General features: G+C 40.3%; 1 protein-coding gene across 2 annotated transcripts in view; it reads left to right on the forward strand.

Annotated features, from left to right (window-relative positions):
• Positions 1-17821, forward strand: part of LOC116708903 (filamin-A-interacting protein 1-like) — a 31156-nt gene that overhangs the window by 8088 nt on the left and 5247 nt on the right. The window contains exons 2-4 of one of the 2 annotated variants that reach the window (XM_032547037.1): positions 12158-12449; positions 12785-12958; positions 13150-13328. In XM_032547037.1, coding sequence (XP_032402928.1) covers positions 12168-12449; positions 12785-12958; positions 13150-13328 — 635 coding nt within the window. In that variant the 5' untranslated portion in view covers positions 12158-12167. The remainder of the gene's footprint in view (positions 1-12157; positions 12450-12784; positions 12959-13149; positions 13329-17821) is intronic. The other variant, XM_032547036.1, reaches the window with a different exon arrangement.

Below are 17821 nucleotides of genomic sequence, written 5' to 3' on the forward strand. Positions count from 1 at the left end.
ACCCAAATCTCGGGATGAAATCATTGAAAAGCCGGTCGGCTGCTGTCTTACCAGCCTTGTTCTTGGTGGGATAGGCTTGGGCAAACCTGGTAAAGTGGTCAATCACGACCAGGATGTACTCGTACCCACCCCTGCTGGCTTCCAAGTGAAGGAAATCGATGCATAGCAGCTCGAGGGGAGAAGTCGATGTAATACTTCCCATTGGAGCTCTTTCATTTGTGACTGGTTTCTTCTGTTTGATGCATGAGCATTTCCTGGTGATGTAGTTCTCTATATCACTTTTCATGAAAGGCCAGTAGAATCGCTCCCTTGCCAAGCTCAGCACTTTCTCAACGCCAACATGATTCAGGTTGTTGTGGAGGTGAGTCAGAACTGTTTGTTTATATGTGGCGGGCAGAACCAATTGTTGTCGACTCACAGTTTTTCTGTAGAGCAGGTCATTCTCCAGGTATAATTTGCCCCACTCTCGCAGCAGCCTCCTCGTGTGTCCATCAACTTTATTTCTTTCTTCCTCTGTTAGTGGTTTGTCTTGTTGTTTCAACTCCACAACTTTCCCAATGGCGGGGTCTTTCCTTTGTTCCCTCACCAGCTCATCATGACTGACTGCCTGCAGACCCTCGAACTGGGTTTGGCTAGGGTGTGACAAGTTGAGGGCTGCCACCCAGGCCACATCTCTCTGTTGAGCTCTCCGGCTTCCTTCCCATGCAGCACCGACTGTGTCCTCTGATAGTTCTTCAGAGCATTCGACCATAAAAGTGTCTATATCTAGGGGCCATCGTGACAAGGTGTCAGCATCAATGGCAGTTTTACCTGGTCGGTATTTGATGTCAAAGTGGAAGTCAGCTAACTGCCCCACCCACCGGTGACCCACTGCATTAAGCTTGGCAGTGCTCAGGATGTATGTGAGTGGGTTGTTGTCCGTGAAGACTGTAAAATGTGGGGCATAGAACAGATAATCACGGAACTTGTCACATATCGCCCACTTCAATGCCAGGAATTCAAGTTTGCCACTGTGTAGGTGATAATTCTGTTCCGCTGGTGTCAGTGTGCGTGAACCATATCCAATCACCCTCATTTTTCCATCCTGAACTTGGTAGAGAACCGCACCCAGACCCTTTTGCGAGGCATCAGTATGAAGTGTGAAAGGGCGGTCGAAGTCGGGGTATGCCAGCACTGGGGGTTTGGTCAGTCGGTCAATGAGCTGCTCAAGGACCTGTTGATGTTCTTTGGTCCACTCTATTGGGGTTCGAGAGGACTGCTGGTGGCCTTTTGTTTTTCCCTGTGGCGATTTAAGCTGAGAAGTGTCGGCCTTTGACTGAAGCAGGTCATACAGGGGCTTGGCTATACGTGAAAAATCCTGCACATATGTTCTGTAATAGCTCAGGAACCCGAGCATTTGCCTGATGTCCCCAACTGCTTGTGGTGTCTTGTGTTTCAGTGTTTGTACTGCTTCAAAATCTTTGGGGTCCATCCTTACTCCATCTGCCGACACCAATCGCCCAACGTACCTGACCTCCTTGCGAAAGAGCTCGCATTTCTCTGGTTTCAACTTTACACCATGACGCTGTAAGGCTTGGAGGACTCTGCGTAACACCTGCACATGCTCTTCAAACGATCTGGAGAAGCACAAAACATCATCGAGGTAAGGGATGCAGCACTCATCTCTCAGCTCGTCAAGCATCCCCTCCATGCTCCTTTGAAAAGCTGCTGGTGCGTTTGACAACCCAAACGGTATTCGGACCCACTCGTACAGGCCCCATGGGGTTATGAACGCAGTCAGGTACCTTGACCCTTCAGCAATGAAGCCTTGATGGTAGGCTTTCCCTTGGTCCAGAATTGAGAACCAAGCATATCCTCCTAGGGAGTCGGTGAGGTCTTGGATTCTAGGGATGGGGTGGCGGTCAGGTACGGTTTTGCTGTTGAGGAGCCGGTAGTCGACGCAGAGTCGTAAGGACCCATCTTTCTTCCTGACACATATGACAGGGGCTGCATATGGTGACTGAGATTTCACAATCCAACCTTTAACCAGGAGTTCCTGGATGTACTCCTTCACTTCTTTGTAGAGTGGCTTTGGAATGGATGCATAGGCTCTTTGGACTGGGATATCATCCTTAGTCCTAATTTCCATCTGCAGAGAAGGGATGCATCCAATGTCATCACCGTCACGGGAGAAGGCTCCACACTCCTCACAGAGCACTTTCTTCACCACCTCTTGTTGTTCGAGGCTTAGGTGACTGACCTCGACAGGAGGGAGCCAGGAGTCAGTTGGAGAGCTGCTGGAGGATGCAACTCCATTGACCCTAACTGCAGCCATTTCTTTTTGGTGGGACCCTGGAGTGCTGGTCTCCAGGACCTTTGTGACATGTTGGATGGTTCCCAGGGGGGTTCTTTTGGGTAGGGTGACCTCATGTTTTGAGTGATTGGAGATGGGCACTTTAACATATGGTCGCCTGGCCTCATTGACTTTTAAGAGGCCCTCCCCCACACCCAAGTGTCCTAAAGCAGTGCTCCCCTCTGCAGGCTCATATAGGACAAAAGGGTCAATGATGTTAAAATTTGGGGGTACCCTGCACCACACATGAACTGTTCTCCCAGGGGGGATAATAGTGTGGTCTCTACCCACCCTTATTGTGACTGGATCATCATAGGCTCTGGGAGGCACCTGGATGAAACTCACAATGGCCTCCACCTGTTCCTCCTCTATCCCAAATGCATCACGGAGGAGACTGACCACTGTGGTAACCGCCTCACCCGAGGACTCCTTCCTTTTAATGATCTCTTCCAGTACATTGGCTCCAAGAAGGGGCTGGGGCAGGGGCAGCTGACTGACAAGAAATGGAGCCTGTATGGTCAGGTTGGGGTCATCGTTTCCTGCTAAGTTGACAGTGAGCTCCACCCATCCACTGTACGGCACTGAATGACCTGTAACTGCATAGACACTAAGTTCCTCCTCTAATAGCTCAGAAAGGGGTCTCACTGTACAATTTGAGATGTGAGTGGCAGCCCATTCTTGGTCAATTATACTCACTTGTGACCCTGAATCAAATAGGGCTGTAATTGGGTAGCCACCAAGCAGGCATTTCAGGAGGCTTTTCTTTCCAACGAGGGGTGCTTTACAGGTGACTGTTCTCTGGCTGAGAGGTGTATGAGGCTCCTGACGTTGTCTTCGTTGGAGGCGTCTGGCTATTTGACTTGAAGCTTGACCTACTGTTCGGGACTGGAACTGCTCACCGGTCTCTGGGTGTCCCTCATCAGAGACCGAGTCCCGTTTCCCTGTGGCTGGACTCGCTTCAAGCACCCAATCGCCCTGTGCCCTGCTTCTCCACATGTAAAGCAGTGGTTACACACCTGTGAGTTCTGCTCGGTACACACAGGGCAACGAGCCATCCTGCCCCTCATCTGAGCTGCGGGTTGCCTCAACAGAGGTCGTGGCCAGCTGCTTGAGGATGGTTGGTAGGGAGGGTGTGGCTGCATGTGGGCTGACCTAGTTAGAGGCAGAGACACTTGTGGGTTAGCTGTATGCAGGTCCATCAATGAAGCCACCATCTGAGTCAAGGCTTCAACTTGAGCACTGAGCTGTCCTATTGTCTGGAGATTCTTACTGTCTGCTGCGGCATCTTGTGACTTGTTGTAATCACCTCCTGTTTCAGCTTTGGTACTGTGTGCTTGTGTTGTCTTTTGTCTAGGGAGTTGGCCCAGCCTGCGTTGGTGCTCATTCTCATCACTCATGATTTTCATGACTTGGCTGAGGATTTCCTCATCTGTAACTTGGCTGTTTGCGATCAGGGGCCCCAGTCTCTGCCGGAGGTATGCATGTTTCGTTCCTAAACCCTGGTATATGGTGTGGAGAAAGACTTTTTGGATGGTCTTGGGGTCATATGTGATGTCTGTACTGGTGTGCCGAGTTTGAAAAAGAAGTTTCTGTTTTAGCCCAATCATGCGGTACAGGAACTGTTGAGGTGGTTCTTGGTCTGATTGCCTGGCACACATCAATTCTTGGAACATCTCAGTCGATGCTTTCTCACCGAGGTGGGACCTGAGGAAGCCTTTGAGCTCAGAGACAGTGATTGAGTCTTTGTTTACGAGCATGTCTTTAAAGGCTCCTGGTTTTATAATCCTCAACACCCCCCTGACCACTTCAGTCTCTGTGAAACCCTCTTTTACTCCCTCATCGATTTGTTTACTGATGTTGTTGTAGCTTAAATCAGAGTTCTGATCTCCTACCTGACCACCGTGTACTTTGAAATCTTTGCGCTGCAGGTAGGAGAGGTCCTTCAGACACACAGGTTGATCCGGGGTCATTTGTGGCCTGTTATATAACTCTGACTCAACTTGGTGGAGAGAAACTGGAATTGGTGTGGTCACACTAGATTCATACTGCCTGAGTTTCTCGCCCAGTTCTTCATACAGCTGTCTCAGACCTTCTACCGACCCCATTTTTGTGTTGGGTTGGGTAATAGAGTCAGGCTGGGACTGCATGACTGTACTGTTAAAGTGAGCATGGGGTTGTAATGTGGAGTGTTTGATTGTTATAGACTGAGTGTGACTAGGTTTAATGCGTGCACAAACATCATCTAACACACTTTCTCCAGAATTATCAGTAGCATCAGCATTCGTTAGCTTATATATCAAATCATTCAAATCCAGCAACCAACCCATACCTTTGTCTTCCCTCTCGAGTAAGGCATCAGACTGCAAAAAGGAGATGGCAAAGTCCATGCAGCTTTCTTCATCGTTTGGGTCCAGTTCACCTCCATACTGGCGATTAGTAGCAATGTCTTTTGCCACCTGATAAACACTGTCGCTTGGGAGTTGGAAAAGTTGTTTCTTAATGTTCCATATTAACCCTTTGCGAACCTCTGCCATGGTGTCTGGTTCTACTACCGATCGGTCCTCCAGTTCAGTGAGTTGACTCCTCTGAAGATAGCGTACGTTGTCCTCTGGATCAGCAACTTGGCTCAGCTCCAACTAGAGTACGTTGTCCACTGGATCAGCAACGTGGCTCAGCTGCAGCTCGAGTGCGCTGTCTTCTGAATCGGCGATGTGGCTCCTCGGCGATCAGCTTACGTTGAACTCAGGATCAGCAGTGCAGTTCCGGTGGAGGATCGCGGTTCCTTCCCACTCTGATCTTCCACTTTGGACACCCACGGGTTGACTCCTGGCCTTCAGCTGTGTCACCTTGGTCACGTGGTTCTGGTATCTCTGGATCTTCTCCCAATATTGTTGATGAGGAGATCCCGGACGAGCCCCCACAGTTTGTTACTCGTCTCTACTTATAGTGACGAATATAACAAATGATGTTTTGTTTTGTTTTTCCGTTTTTTTTTTTCTTCTGAAGACTTTCTGCTTTCCCTTGATCTTGGAGAGCCTGTAATGACGAACAGTCAGTGAGAGAAAGAAAGGACAACCGCCGTCTTCTTCCCCAAACTCTATCTTTATTACAAATTATTGAAATTATGAAATTATTAACATTTCCTAGAACAATCACATTCCTGTGTCCTTTCTTCTGCTACAAAAAACCACACACAGCCTTCACCTGTGTAAAAAGGTATCAACTCTCACCAATCAATCCAGAGTGCAGCGATATACATTAAAAAAACCATTTCTCAAATAAGAGGATTAATTATGTTGAATACTGCAAGAGGGAGATGTAATAATGGACAAAACCTTAAGCTCGCTCTAATGTGTTTTCAATAACTACTGTCCGACTGAATAAACTACAGTTTAATTGATTACATAGCGAGGGAGAAAAAGTAAAGTCTATAGTAATAATAATAATAATAACAATAATCATAATAATAATAATAATAACTCCTTTTTAACAGATAAAACAACACAATGTATCTCAGGGTACCAATGTTTAATCGGGGAGTGGAACGGAGCTAAAAAAAGATACATGTAGCGATCTTCAGAACGGCCGTTATGCGACCGTTGTAGCTAAAATGTAGCTAACTGCGATCCTAACAAATCCTTTTTTTCTTTATTTATTTTCAATGTTTCAGCACATCTATCAATCAAATTACAAATCATATCCAAATATACATTGTTACTCCACATTTTTAAAGGGGGGGCAGCCCTCACCAGCTTCACACTACTAACCTGTAATGACGAACAGTCAGTGAGAGAAAGAAAGGACAACCGCCGTCTTCTTCCCCAAACTCTGTCTGAAGAGCGAGGGGCGGGGCTCCTCAATTCCGGTCTCCTGGTGAGACGTTGCCCGAACCTTCGTTACCCCTTTTTTTTTGTTTTTTTTAAAAAAACCCATATATGTAATTAGTTGCGATACTATTAATTTCTGTGTGGTGGCGTATATTTTCTTAAACAGATTTTCTGGACTATCACCAAGTGATAATTAAATTCTCCCACTTTATGGTGTATCACACATTGCTTGTTACCATAAAGTCTGGAGAAATGAGATTGGTGATGCCCATGGGCATCAAAGTAAAAATGCTGATCAAAGCTGGAGCAGAAATGACAGCGTCCAACCTGAATGCTGAATGTAGCAACCAAATGCTATTTTTACTGTTTTTATTCTCCACTGTTGGGATTTACAGCCAGCTTAGCACAGAGCCATTTTAAACCCCTAAAGTAAAATTTCAGCTGGATACATAATTATTACCCTTCTATTGGTCAACTATTTCAAACAACAAACATAAGTAATTTTGACATTAACATTTAGAATGTGCATTTATAACATAAAATCTGTTGCGAGGGAAACCCAGAGCAAAACAGAAACACAAATTGGGACTTATTAACAACAAAGCCTAGAATTCAAACATAAGTCTTGTTTCACTCATTAGGGAAATAATAACTGCTGAAGCTACAGCTTCCTCTAGTAAGCAGATCAGTGACATGAGTAAATTACTACAAGATGAAACCCACCACCTGAGCTGACATTTTGCTGCAGCATGTCATGTCAGCTTTAGTTTGAGTTATTATAGCAGTGAGCTATTAATAGAAGTCATGGTTACAAGACAGGCTGTAAAGGTTTGAGTTTTCACCTTTGAGTCTTTTTGACAGTTCAATTTGAGTAAAGTAAAAATGTGTAGTTTTCCACAGTTAAATCCAGGCCCCATGAGGCTGTTGGAAGTCTTGGCAAAGCAGATGACCACCAAGCTTTAAGAACAGGCTTCATCCTTGCATGCGTTTGATTTTCAGGTGGATTGACTTGGAGCTTGCGCTCTCTTCCTAAGCCAGAATTTTGATTGAAATTCCCACATGTTGGCAGATTTTTGTGTTTTTCTTTTTCTCGGTATAGAACATCTTAAATGGGCCACACTGTCACGCACTCGCTTGGAAATCTCATTCTTTTTCTTGTTTGATATGATTGTGGTTGTGATCCAACCGAACAACATCAACTAAATATTATTTTTATTCTTAATGTTAAATTCTTTCAGCTACTTTTCTTGGTGGTGAATAATTTTTTGACTTTCAAAGTCAGTTGACTTTTGCTGTTTACTAGCAATTACTGTATAGTTATTTTAACTGACCTGAAACAAGATAAATTTGGTCTGATTTAATTTCAGACAGTAAATAAGAAAGGTATGTCGTTTTACTCAGTGTACGTAAACTTCTGGTTTCGACTGTAACTGGCACAGAATAAAGTTGTGATGTAGTTATCAAATTATGCTCAAACAAGTTTAAAAGTAAACTAAAATTAGGAGCAAACAAATTTTTTTAGCAACTGCTAGCAAGCCTTCCTTTTTTAAGCCTTGGATTTTAGGCACGTGCTTTGGTGGGGCGCATATATAAAAATACTTGTATGTAACAGCTGAACTTGGGACCAACCTCATTATAGATCTGGGTTTAATTTTAAATTTAGACTCAGGTCTTGATCGTAGTCTTTTGATGGATTTTAGGAACTTCTTTCAAACTAAAGTTGCATTAGTTGCTAGCTAGTCAGCTGTGGCAATGGTTTAGATGCCATGAATTTGTGTTGTTGGTGGGTTGGACTGGACTCTAGAGGCTCTGCTTAATAATCTACAAAGACAACTGGGAGTTTGGCATGCCAGACTGGAATGCAGGCAGCATGAGGCATAGAAATCCCTATGCTTCTTGAATGCAATGACCAATCAAGACGGATCAGACAGTTGAGGGATATTGATCACAATGATTTGTTGGACGATAAATGTGTTAAAAATGTCTTGCAAGAAAAGCCTGTGTGATAAAGGAACATTCCATTTATTTGTTCTTTGAAGTTTTACTGTACACAGCATTGAACATTAACTTTTACTGTTATAGCTCTCAGTTACAACCAACTCATTGCCCTGCTTGCTTTGCTGAACGAGTGACCCTGCAAAGTGAGATGGCCTGTTACAGTAGTTCTTCTGCATATTTCTGGCTTTATTCCACAAACTAAAAATAAACCATAAAGTTTCCAAGCCTGCATCAGGAATTTTGCTGCTTGTGCTCGGGCACTTTGCCCAAATGGGTGACATTACAACACACGTTTCCCCATTTGATTACACATGACCGTTTTAATACCCTGCTCTATCTGGGAATGATTCAAACTCCCTGGTATGACATGAATTCTGCTATCAACACCTTTTACAAACTGGTGTGCTACAACCTTAGAAGCAATGTAAACTAGCCTGTAGCTGAAACTAATAGTTATAGTTAGGAATATGAGACTGAAATTAATCTCGAGCTATGAGCCAAATCTTCTTGAAGCCACTGTGAACCTACTAACCTCCCAGGACTGACATAAAGACGGTAATTGAGGAGTTAAGGTGTACGTTTCCCTCTTTTTTACAGTTTGAAGTGAAAGACTCAAGCAATGTTGCAAAGCATCCTTTCAAGTCTTGTGCATGGGTTACACTAACTGAAAACAGGTGAAATTAGAAGAGTTGTACTCCAAGCATCATTAAACTTCATTGCTTTCTTAACTTCCTTGACCACTTTCACACAGAAAGATAAACATTTCCCCTGAATTACTAAAAAGTAGTGAAAGACTCCCCTTTAATCTGTTTGAGATTGTAAGTAAGGAGTCTACTTCCTCTTTAGTTTATTCTTGTAGTTTTTAGAATGCTTTAAAATTTGCCTGACATTTCAACGAGTGGAAGAGGTCAGCCTAAATGTTATGCATGTTCTTTTAGGAAAATTCCTGACTTTACATAAGCTTGTTGAAATTTTGATAGCAAAGGCAGGGTGCTTTGGTGGACTAGCAATAATCAGTAGGTGTCACATGTAAAATTACTTTTAAAGAGTGAGCACATGTTCTTGTCATTCAAATATGCTCACTTAAAGGGGCAGCTGAGGATCCCTGAAGTGAGATGTTATAAATAAGTATAAGAAGTTAATATGTCACCTGAATGAGCTGTTGTAAATGATTATTAGCAGTTAATATCTCACCTGAGTGGCTAAGTCTCCCATTGTCTTTATTTAATATAAATCCAGATAAGCACGTAAAATAAAGTTAGGCAGCAGCCACCAATTATCCTGTTTTGTGAACTTGTACTGAGAACCATTGCATTGCAAGTGTTTCTGGACAGAGTAGTTGTCTAATACAAAACTAAGTCAGGTCATCTGTATTTATAACGTAGGTTATCTATTACGGGTAAAATATTAACCACTTTTAACAACATTTCATGACAAAAATTCTGAGCTGACACTTTAAGTGCGTATTTGAGGATGTTTTCCTTTACACTCTTTGCAGTGGAAGGCCACTTGCCCGTCCAATGTTTAGGGTGGTATTTCATTAAATTTGGATGATAAGGAATTCAGCTGTTGAACTAGATTTAAATAAGATTTTAAAACTGACAAAATGTAAAAGGTGTATCTACAGTTGAAACCAGAAGTTTACATACACTAAATAAAAAGACACAAAAGCATTTTTCTACACTCTGATATGAAATTAGAATACACTTTTCCCTTTTAAATCAATTAAGATTAGATATTTTATTTCTATTTGTTAAATGCCAGAACAATGAAAGAGAGATTTTCTGTAGCAATTGTTGCAACTTTGTTCAAAGTCAAAAGTTTAAATACACTAATATCACTCAGTTCCACTCTTTTAATGTCATATCTTTGGAAGCTTCTGATAGGTTTATTGATAACATCTGAGTTAATTAAAGACATGTAATTTAAGGCATACCTGAAACACACTGCGTCCTTGTGTAACATCATGGGAAAGTCAATAGAAATCATAAATTGGGTTCATTCTTGGGTGCAATTTTCAGTGGCCTCAAGTTGCCTCGTTCAGCTGTACAAACTATTATACGCAGGTGCAAACAAGATGGGAATGTCCAGTCATCTTCAGGAAGGAAACAGATTCTGTATCCAAGAGATGAGCATGCTTTGGTCCAAAATATGCATATTGGTGCATATTTCAGGTCAGACAACATGAAAAAAATGCATGTTTCTTTTCATATAGCAATAATAATGCATTTTATTTGACAGCGCCTTTCAAAACACCCAAGGACACTTTAAAACATTAAAAACACAGATTAAACAGTAAAGAGATGGCTACGAGAAATAAAACCACAAAATAACTACACAATTAGAGTGAGAAGGCTAACTCTAACACATGAGTTTTGAGTTGTGCTTCGAAGGTCAGAAGAGAGTCAATCTTATGGGTGTCAGGGGGAAAAGCGTTCCAGAGTTGGGGAGCAGAGTAAGAGAAGGCTCTTTTCCCCATGGTGCTGAGGCGGACAAGAGGCACACTGAGGTGGAAATAGTGTAGGTAAGTGTCTGGTTTCAACTGTAGCAAAACCCCAACAGGCTGAGAACTGAGACAAGAGACTAGGTAAATTTATTTAGACCCTCTTGTTACTTGATTTACGCTCAAGATTCAGACAAAATGTTTTCCTGTCAGCAAATAGGACTCATGAGCATCACAGAATCACTTCCAGATTAAAAACACCCAACACGAGAAACACAAATCTTGTGAGCTGATTTGATGCATAAAGAAAACAGTTACACACTGACTGGACACCAACAACACACAAACAAATCTTTATGCCAGAGATAGAACAAAGATTCTATCTGATATTTACATCATGTTTGCATCTAAGTAAGTACGTGTGTTTGTCATTAGGTTAAAAGTAGGTCAAACAGGCTGCAAATAGGGAGTTTTGTGAGGAAGTTACTTGAGGCCAAAGTCATAAAGCTCTCTGTAAATTGTGACAATGCAATAAAATAATGAGAACAACTGACTCAGATTGACCTTTTTGCATTTTATAATGTTCAAAGGTAGGTAGAAAGTAGCTACACTTACTGAATTATATCTACTTTTATTAAAAAATGTATAGTACTTCAAGGAACAGTTTATTGGCACCATACATTTTCTTCTGTTTATGTAATAATAGTTTTACTGTTGTTATACACAATTTTCTAAACAAATTATGTATGCATACAATATGTATTCATCCCCATTTACATTGATGCTTCTAAAATAAAATCCATTGCAACCAATTAGTCCTAATTAGTAAAGAGAGCCTAATTTTGTGTTGCAGTATAAATGAAGCCATTGTGTAAGGGTTTTCTGGGTTTGTTAGAAAATTTTAGTGATCAAATTAGAGACAGACCTACACCAAAGGACACGGTGGTGAGGTCAGAGGGAAGGTTGTGGAGGGATGGCTTATAAAATAAGATCCTAAACCTGGAATATTTCACAGAGATTTGTTTAATCCGTCTTCTGAAAACAGAAAGAGTAAGGGACAACTTTGAACCTACCAAGATATGGCCATGTATCTAAATTGATAGGGCAGCATTAACCAGGTAAGTAGCTAAGAGGTCTGAGGTAACTCTGAATAAACTGCAGAGATTCACATTCTACAAATTTTTTTGTTTGTAGAGTGTGGTAAGAAGAAAGTTACTACTGAAAGAAAGCCACGAGAAATGTTGGTAATGGTTGTGAAAATAAAATGAAACTAAAATACTATTTGGTAGAAGGCTGACACATTATTCCCATGGTGAAACAGGGTAAAGGCATCATCATGCAATAGAAATAATTTTCTTCAGAATTAACAGAGAACATCAAAGTTTAGTTTAAACATAACAAAATGTGAAAACGTTAAAGTAATGTGTTTATATGAAATGATCTGAAGTTAAAAAACAAAATACCAAAAGCATGAAAAGGAAAGAAAGTTTCAGAAACAAATAAATATGTAAGGTAAATATGTTCTTCCAACAAAATTTCTTCTTCTTCTATCCTCAGTCCAGGGAAGATGAGGTCCAAAAGCAATGGGGTGGAAAGCCAAAACGACGGAGTCCTTGGTGTTCCACCAGGTGATCATGACATAAATGAAGAAAAGGACGTGGGTCTGCCTGTGAAGACCCTAAAGGCCAAAGTTCAGCAGAAGGAAGGTGAGGACGAGGTTGAAGTGATCTCTGATAAAGAGAAGCTGCTGTTGGATTCCACAGAGACTGGAGACAAAACAGGAATCATCACAGATCTGTCTAAACAGGATCTGCTGAAACTGCTGGGAATCATGGAGGGTGAAGTTCAGGTAGGACATCTCTTTGTTTTTCTCATTGTGTATCTGAGCTGGAGGGCAATCTGAGAACTTTACAAAGCTGGCAACAAACAACATACCTGGAAATGTCATTGTAGTTGAATGCATTCATTTTAGGTGATTGCACTGCAATTTTAGCACAATAGCTCTATCTTGTGGTTGAAAATGGCAGTTTAAAATGCCTAAAGAAACCACAGGTAAAAGATACGCTCCTGAAAATATGCTCTGTTTCAGACTTATTTTGAGAAAAAAATGCAAGTGTTTCAATGTATTTCATTGCATAGACTGAAATAAAATATAATATTATGTTTGTATCTGTTTGTTTTCAGGCCAGGGAAGATGTAATCTTCATGCTAAAATCCCAACAAACTAGTCCAGAAACCCTTGAGTCACAGTACGGATGTGCCGTACCTGCCTCAGCCCTCAAAGCACTACAGAGGGACAGCTTCATCACCGGCACAAAGCCGGATAATCACAGTGTCTATCAAAAGCCAATGGTTGAGGTTGGAATGATTTCTTTATATTTCATTAAACTTGTATTTTGCGGTTTGGATTCTTCTAAAACTCTGCTGGTAAAGAACCTGACAAAACTTTTTGATTTAAGAGTAAATTTAAATAAATTTCAGTACGAGTTTTCTCCTGATTTAAAACTAATAACCGTTCTCTCATAACCTGCTTTGTGTTCATGTCTCAGCTGAAACGTCTGCAGGAGAAGCACAAGGACACAAACCGGCGGATGCTGGGTCAACTGCTGCTGGCTGAAAAGTGTCACCGCCGCACTGTCCATGAGCTGGAAATAGAGAAACACAAACATGTTGACTACATGAATAAGAGCGATGACTTCACAAACCTCCTGGAGCAGGAAAGAGAAAGGTGAGGGGCAGAGAGGAAACAACTGCGTACCATGACTGAGACAGCTGAGGTCGACATTGGATGGTTTAAACGAAATGAAAAGCTTCACTGAATTTATTTTTAAAAAATGTTTGTATTTTATCAGGATTTTAATCTGATGGACCATCACAAAGTAGTGCAGTAGAAGGAAAACAAACATGGTTTTGGCATATTTCAAAACAAAATTGAAGAAATGTGACATGCATATGCATTCTGTGCCCCTCAAAAAAGTCTCTAAACCAAAACCAAATGAATTCTTCAAGGCTTCACCCTGTGATGGCCTCAGACAGGTCAGGTCAGGGATAAAGTTAAAGGGAATTTCAAATCAGAGGTTGGTAAAAAATAAAAACAAACAAACAAAAAAACCCAGTATTCCTAGCTCTGAATAATTGAGAGTGCAATGTTTCATTTACACTCTAAAAATAAGTTTGGCACAAGTGCAGCGATACCAAGATATGGTCATACACCTCAACTGACCAGAACATCTGAGAATGTGTGAAAGATATCTTCGCCAAGCTGAAATGTGTGGCTTCCGAGAAGATGAGATTACTGGAGGTCAGGTTAATAAAGAAGATGAGAAAGTGGATGCAGGGAGGAGATGAACAGATAAGAAAATTAATAAAAGGTGACATCCTTACCAAGTTTAGGAACAGGCCTCCTGGAAAGGGTCGAAATTGACGAGGAGTTGACTGAGGAAACAACTTCCAAATAAGGATGTTTCATCACATTCATGTTAAGGTTTCACTGAGCTCAAAAAAACTATTTGATAGAGTCTTCTTGTGAATTGAAGCCCTTCAAATTAAAACAATTTAACGATGAAAGCTCTGTCTTGTTAAAATCTCAATCAGACACTATTGTCTACTTTCCCACTTTGAGAGATGGAGACATTGTAACTATATTTAGAGGTTAATAAAAGTTTTGCTATGCAGTTATTGCTACAGCTAAGTAGCTTATAGACAGAATTCAGATGTACATGAGAGAAGTGAAAGAATAATAGTCAAATAATCCACTTGTAGCACTTTGGACAATCTCTTGTTTGAGAAAGGGGAAAATATAGACTGAAGCTAAGCAGTTCCCATTTCAGGCAAAATTAACCCTGCAATAAATGATATTGAGGAAATTTGTTGTGATGCTTGGCACACACGTGTGGATAATGTCAACACTCTATCACATAAAGATAGAAATGAATCAGGAGCCAAAACTCATAGAAAAAAAAGTTATTGGAAAGCTGGAAATGCAGAATGAGAACGCAGGACCAGTGATACGCCCCCCCCCCCCCCCCCCCCCCGCAAAGTTTACAGTTATTTAAAGATACTGGAAAAGTGTAATTTAGAAAGAATACAAAACTGTGCCTAACTGACATTCTTTCAATTTAAGTAGAATATGAACAAATTGAAATCTGAAGTAACCTACATATTTTACAAGTAAATAGAAAGAATGATTAGAGATAAAGATAAGCAACTTTATCTTGGGGTATAGCAGTGTTATATGCAGGTAAATTAGAAAATAATCCTTGACATCATAGGTGGGGCTTTGGGAACTAAACACAGCAGCAAGTTCCTGATTAAATGTGTTATATTATAATAGCAAGCAAAAATAGTGCAATCTATCAAGGTTGAGACTGTTTTGCTGACTAAAATATTGCTAAAGGAAAATAGTTTCCAAAGACCAGAATAGGTTTCTGAAATTCTTACTGTTGGCCAGCAGGGGGTGACATTTATACGGGAAAACTGTAAAATACAATACTGTACAATAAACGTCCCTGTCATGTAGATACAACAATTGTTAAATGCAATACTCCAAAATGGCTGACTGATGTGTTTTTATAATGTTGTTCAAGTATCAAACCAATCTGTGGATAAAATGGTCTCATTCTTGCAGAGGTTGGTTTCTGTTATTCTTAAAGTGAAGAGGCTGGAGAAATAGAATGGATTAGTCCCGAGTTACAGTCTCATCTTCTATTCCTTTGCTTGTTGTATTAACTTGACTATAGCTGTTTTCTATTATTAACGATAGTTTCAATGAGGCAGGTCAAAAATTCCACAATAACAGATAAATTAATCCCATAAAATTATATATCAATCCATAATAATTTCAATTGTTTAAGGATTATAATTAAATCTTTCAGTTTTTAATCAATAATGACTAATTGGTCATCTTATGTTTTTAGTTTATGTTTTTATGTGAAATATCAGAATTATCCATCCAGATATGCCCTATTTGACTGATATTAAATGTCTTTCCTACGTTCTCCGTATCTTAAGCATTACAAAAGCTCAAAAGTCAAAGTCAAAATGTGGAAAATTCTTTTCAGTTCGGTTTTGAGAAAAAATTTCAAAGTGCAGTCCAAAAACTCAATGTTGTACTTATCTGAGTCTATGTCAAAAGATGGGCTTGAAAAACAGATTCAGTAGGTTTGAGACAAGAACATGTTTCAATCATTAATTTCTGTTTTGACATTTTGCTCTCAAGAGAACATCATGGTCTCACACTTGTCAACATATTCCTCACCAGACATCTGAAAGTGAAGAAAGAAGGTTAGTGGTTTTGTGCCAAGCATCTGGAGGAATGAAGTGATTGGGCATAGAGGGAGCTGTTTCTGAGTGGTAGCCGTCAGCCATTAATGCCTTTTCAGACAACAGAGCAATTTATGTGTCAGGAAGTGAACATCTCTAAGATGGAATGTATGTGGGTTGACAGAAGAGACAGCTACAGCTGAAAGGAGTTTCAGAGTCACGCAAATGAAATAAAAATTTTCCTAACCTCCTTAAGTCCTTAAACAAAAAATTGCACAACTTCCGCTTTTTACGCTATTCCTCACATCCAAAGTTTTTCTTTTGGACAAGTCATTATAACTATTAAAATTTTTGGGGGAGCTAAGAGAGAAGTAAGCAGTTCCTCTGAATAAATTCCCCAGGGAACATGAGATGAAATGTTGTTTTGTGATTTAAAAGAATGTTTTTCAATGCATGCCAGGATGTGGATCACACCTGTGTTTGCCGTTTGTGTCACGCACACAGTTGTCTAAGATATTGAAATCTATATTTAACACATTACTATGTAGCCCCCAAAAATATTTTAAAAGTATTCAAATAAAGTTGCTTATTGCTTAAACAAGGTTTATGAATGTACACTTTCTCTTCTTTTTGTTTTAATATTCCATAGCAGGTAATTCTTTCATAGCAACAGTAAACCACAGTTCTTTTAATGACCTGACCATTAGTCTCAGATAGCACTGACATCATTGCTTCAGCCTCTTCCAGGACAGTAAGTTTAGACTGGCAATTCCTTAAATTTAAAACCCATCTCACCGTGTAAGTATGAATTTTATGAGCAGCACAAATCTACATGGCAACTGGCGCATTAGCCAGGGTTGGTAATCCTAACTGGCAACAAAAGCTACAACTTATTTTGCCTAGTGATAAAGTGCAAGTGGAAAGAAAAGGATAAATGGCTTTTAAAATCTAAAATTAAAAAAATGTTATTGCTAATTTGTAATAACTCATTTTTGCTCTCTTTACAAATATAAGGCATTTCCAGCTTTACTTTTTATAGAGACTAAAATATTTATCCATTCTTCTTTGCAAAATACCTCAGGCTCAATTTGACTGAATGTCAAATGAAAATTTCAGGTGAATTTATTTCCGGACTTTGACTAGGTAATTCTAACACATAAATATACTTTGAGCTAAACCATTCCATTGCAGTAGTGGCTGTCTGATTAATGTTTCCCTGATGGAAGTGGAACGTCCATCTCTTTTTCCAGACTTTCAAGTTGTCTTCCAGGATTGCCCTATATTTAGCTTTCCTATCCCTGATGAAACAAAAAGCAATTCCCATACCCTGACACTGCCACCACCATGTTCTACTGTGGGAATGCTGTGTTCAGGGTGATGTGCAGTGTTAGTTTTTCCACCACATTTTTGCTAAATGGCTTGTGGTGAACTGAAAATGTTAAGGCTTTTTTTTAATAATGATTCTATTCATGGTACTTTCACATAAGACACAGATTGCTGGAGGGCAGAGCTGATAGTTAAGCCCAATAACAGATGATGCCACCTGAACTGTGGATTTCTGTAGCTCCTCCAAAGTTACCTTAGGCCTCTTGACTGTTTTTCTGAATTTTGATCTCCTTACTCAACTTATTAGATTAGGTGGACAGTCACGTGGTGGTAGGTGTGCTGTACTCCTTCCGTTTTTTTCAAATGATGAATTGAACATTACTCGTTGAAATGTTCAAAGCTTGGGATATTGTTTCGTAATCTAACCATGATTTAACTTCTCAACAATTTTCTCCCTGACCTGTCTACTGTATCCCTTGGTTTTCACAGTGCTTTTTTTTCCCACCAATTTTCTCTAACAAACATCAGAGGCCAATAGCCATTCTTATACAGAAATTAAATGCTGATTTATAAATCAGTATTAAGGGGGCTGTGGGCTTATACACAGCACTCATTGGATTTTTATTTGTGAAC

The sequence above is a fragment of the Xiphophorus hellerii genome, chromosome 19, assembly GCF_003331165.1.
Source record: "Xiphophorus hellerii strain 12219 chromosome 19, Xiphophorus_hellerii-4.1, whole genome shotgun sequence".
Classification (NCBI taxonomy): Eukaryota; Metazoa; Chordata; class Actinopteri; order Cyprinodontiformes; family Poeciliidae; genus Xiphophorus; species Xiphophorus hellerii.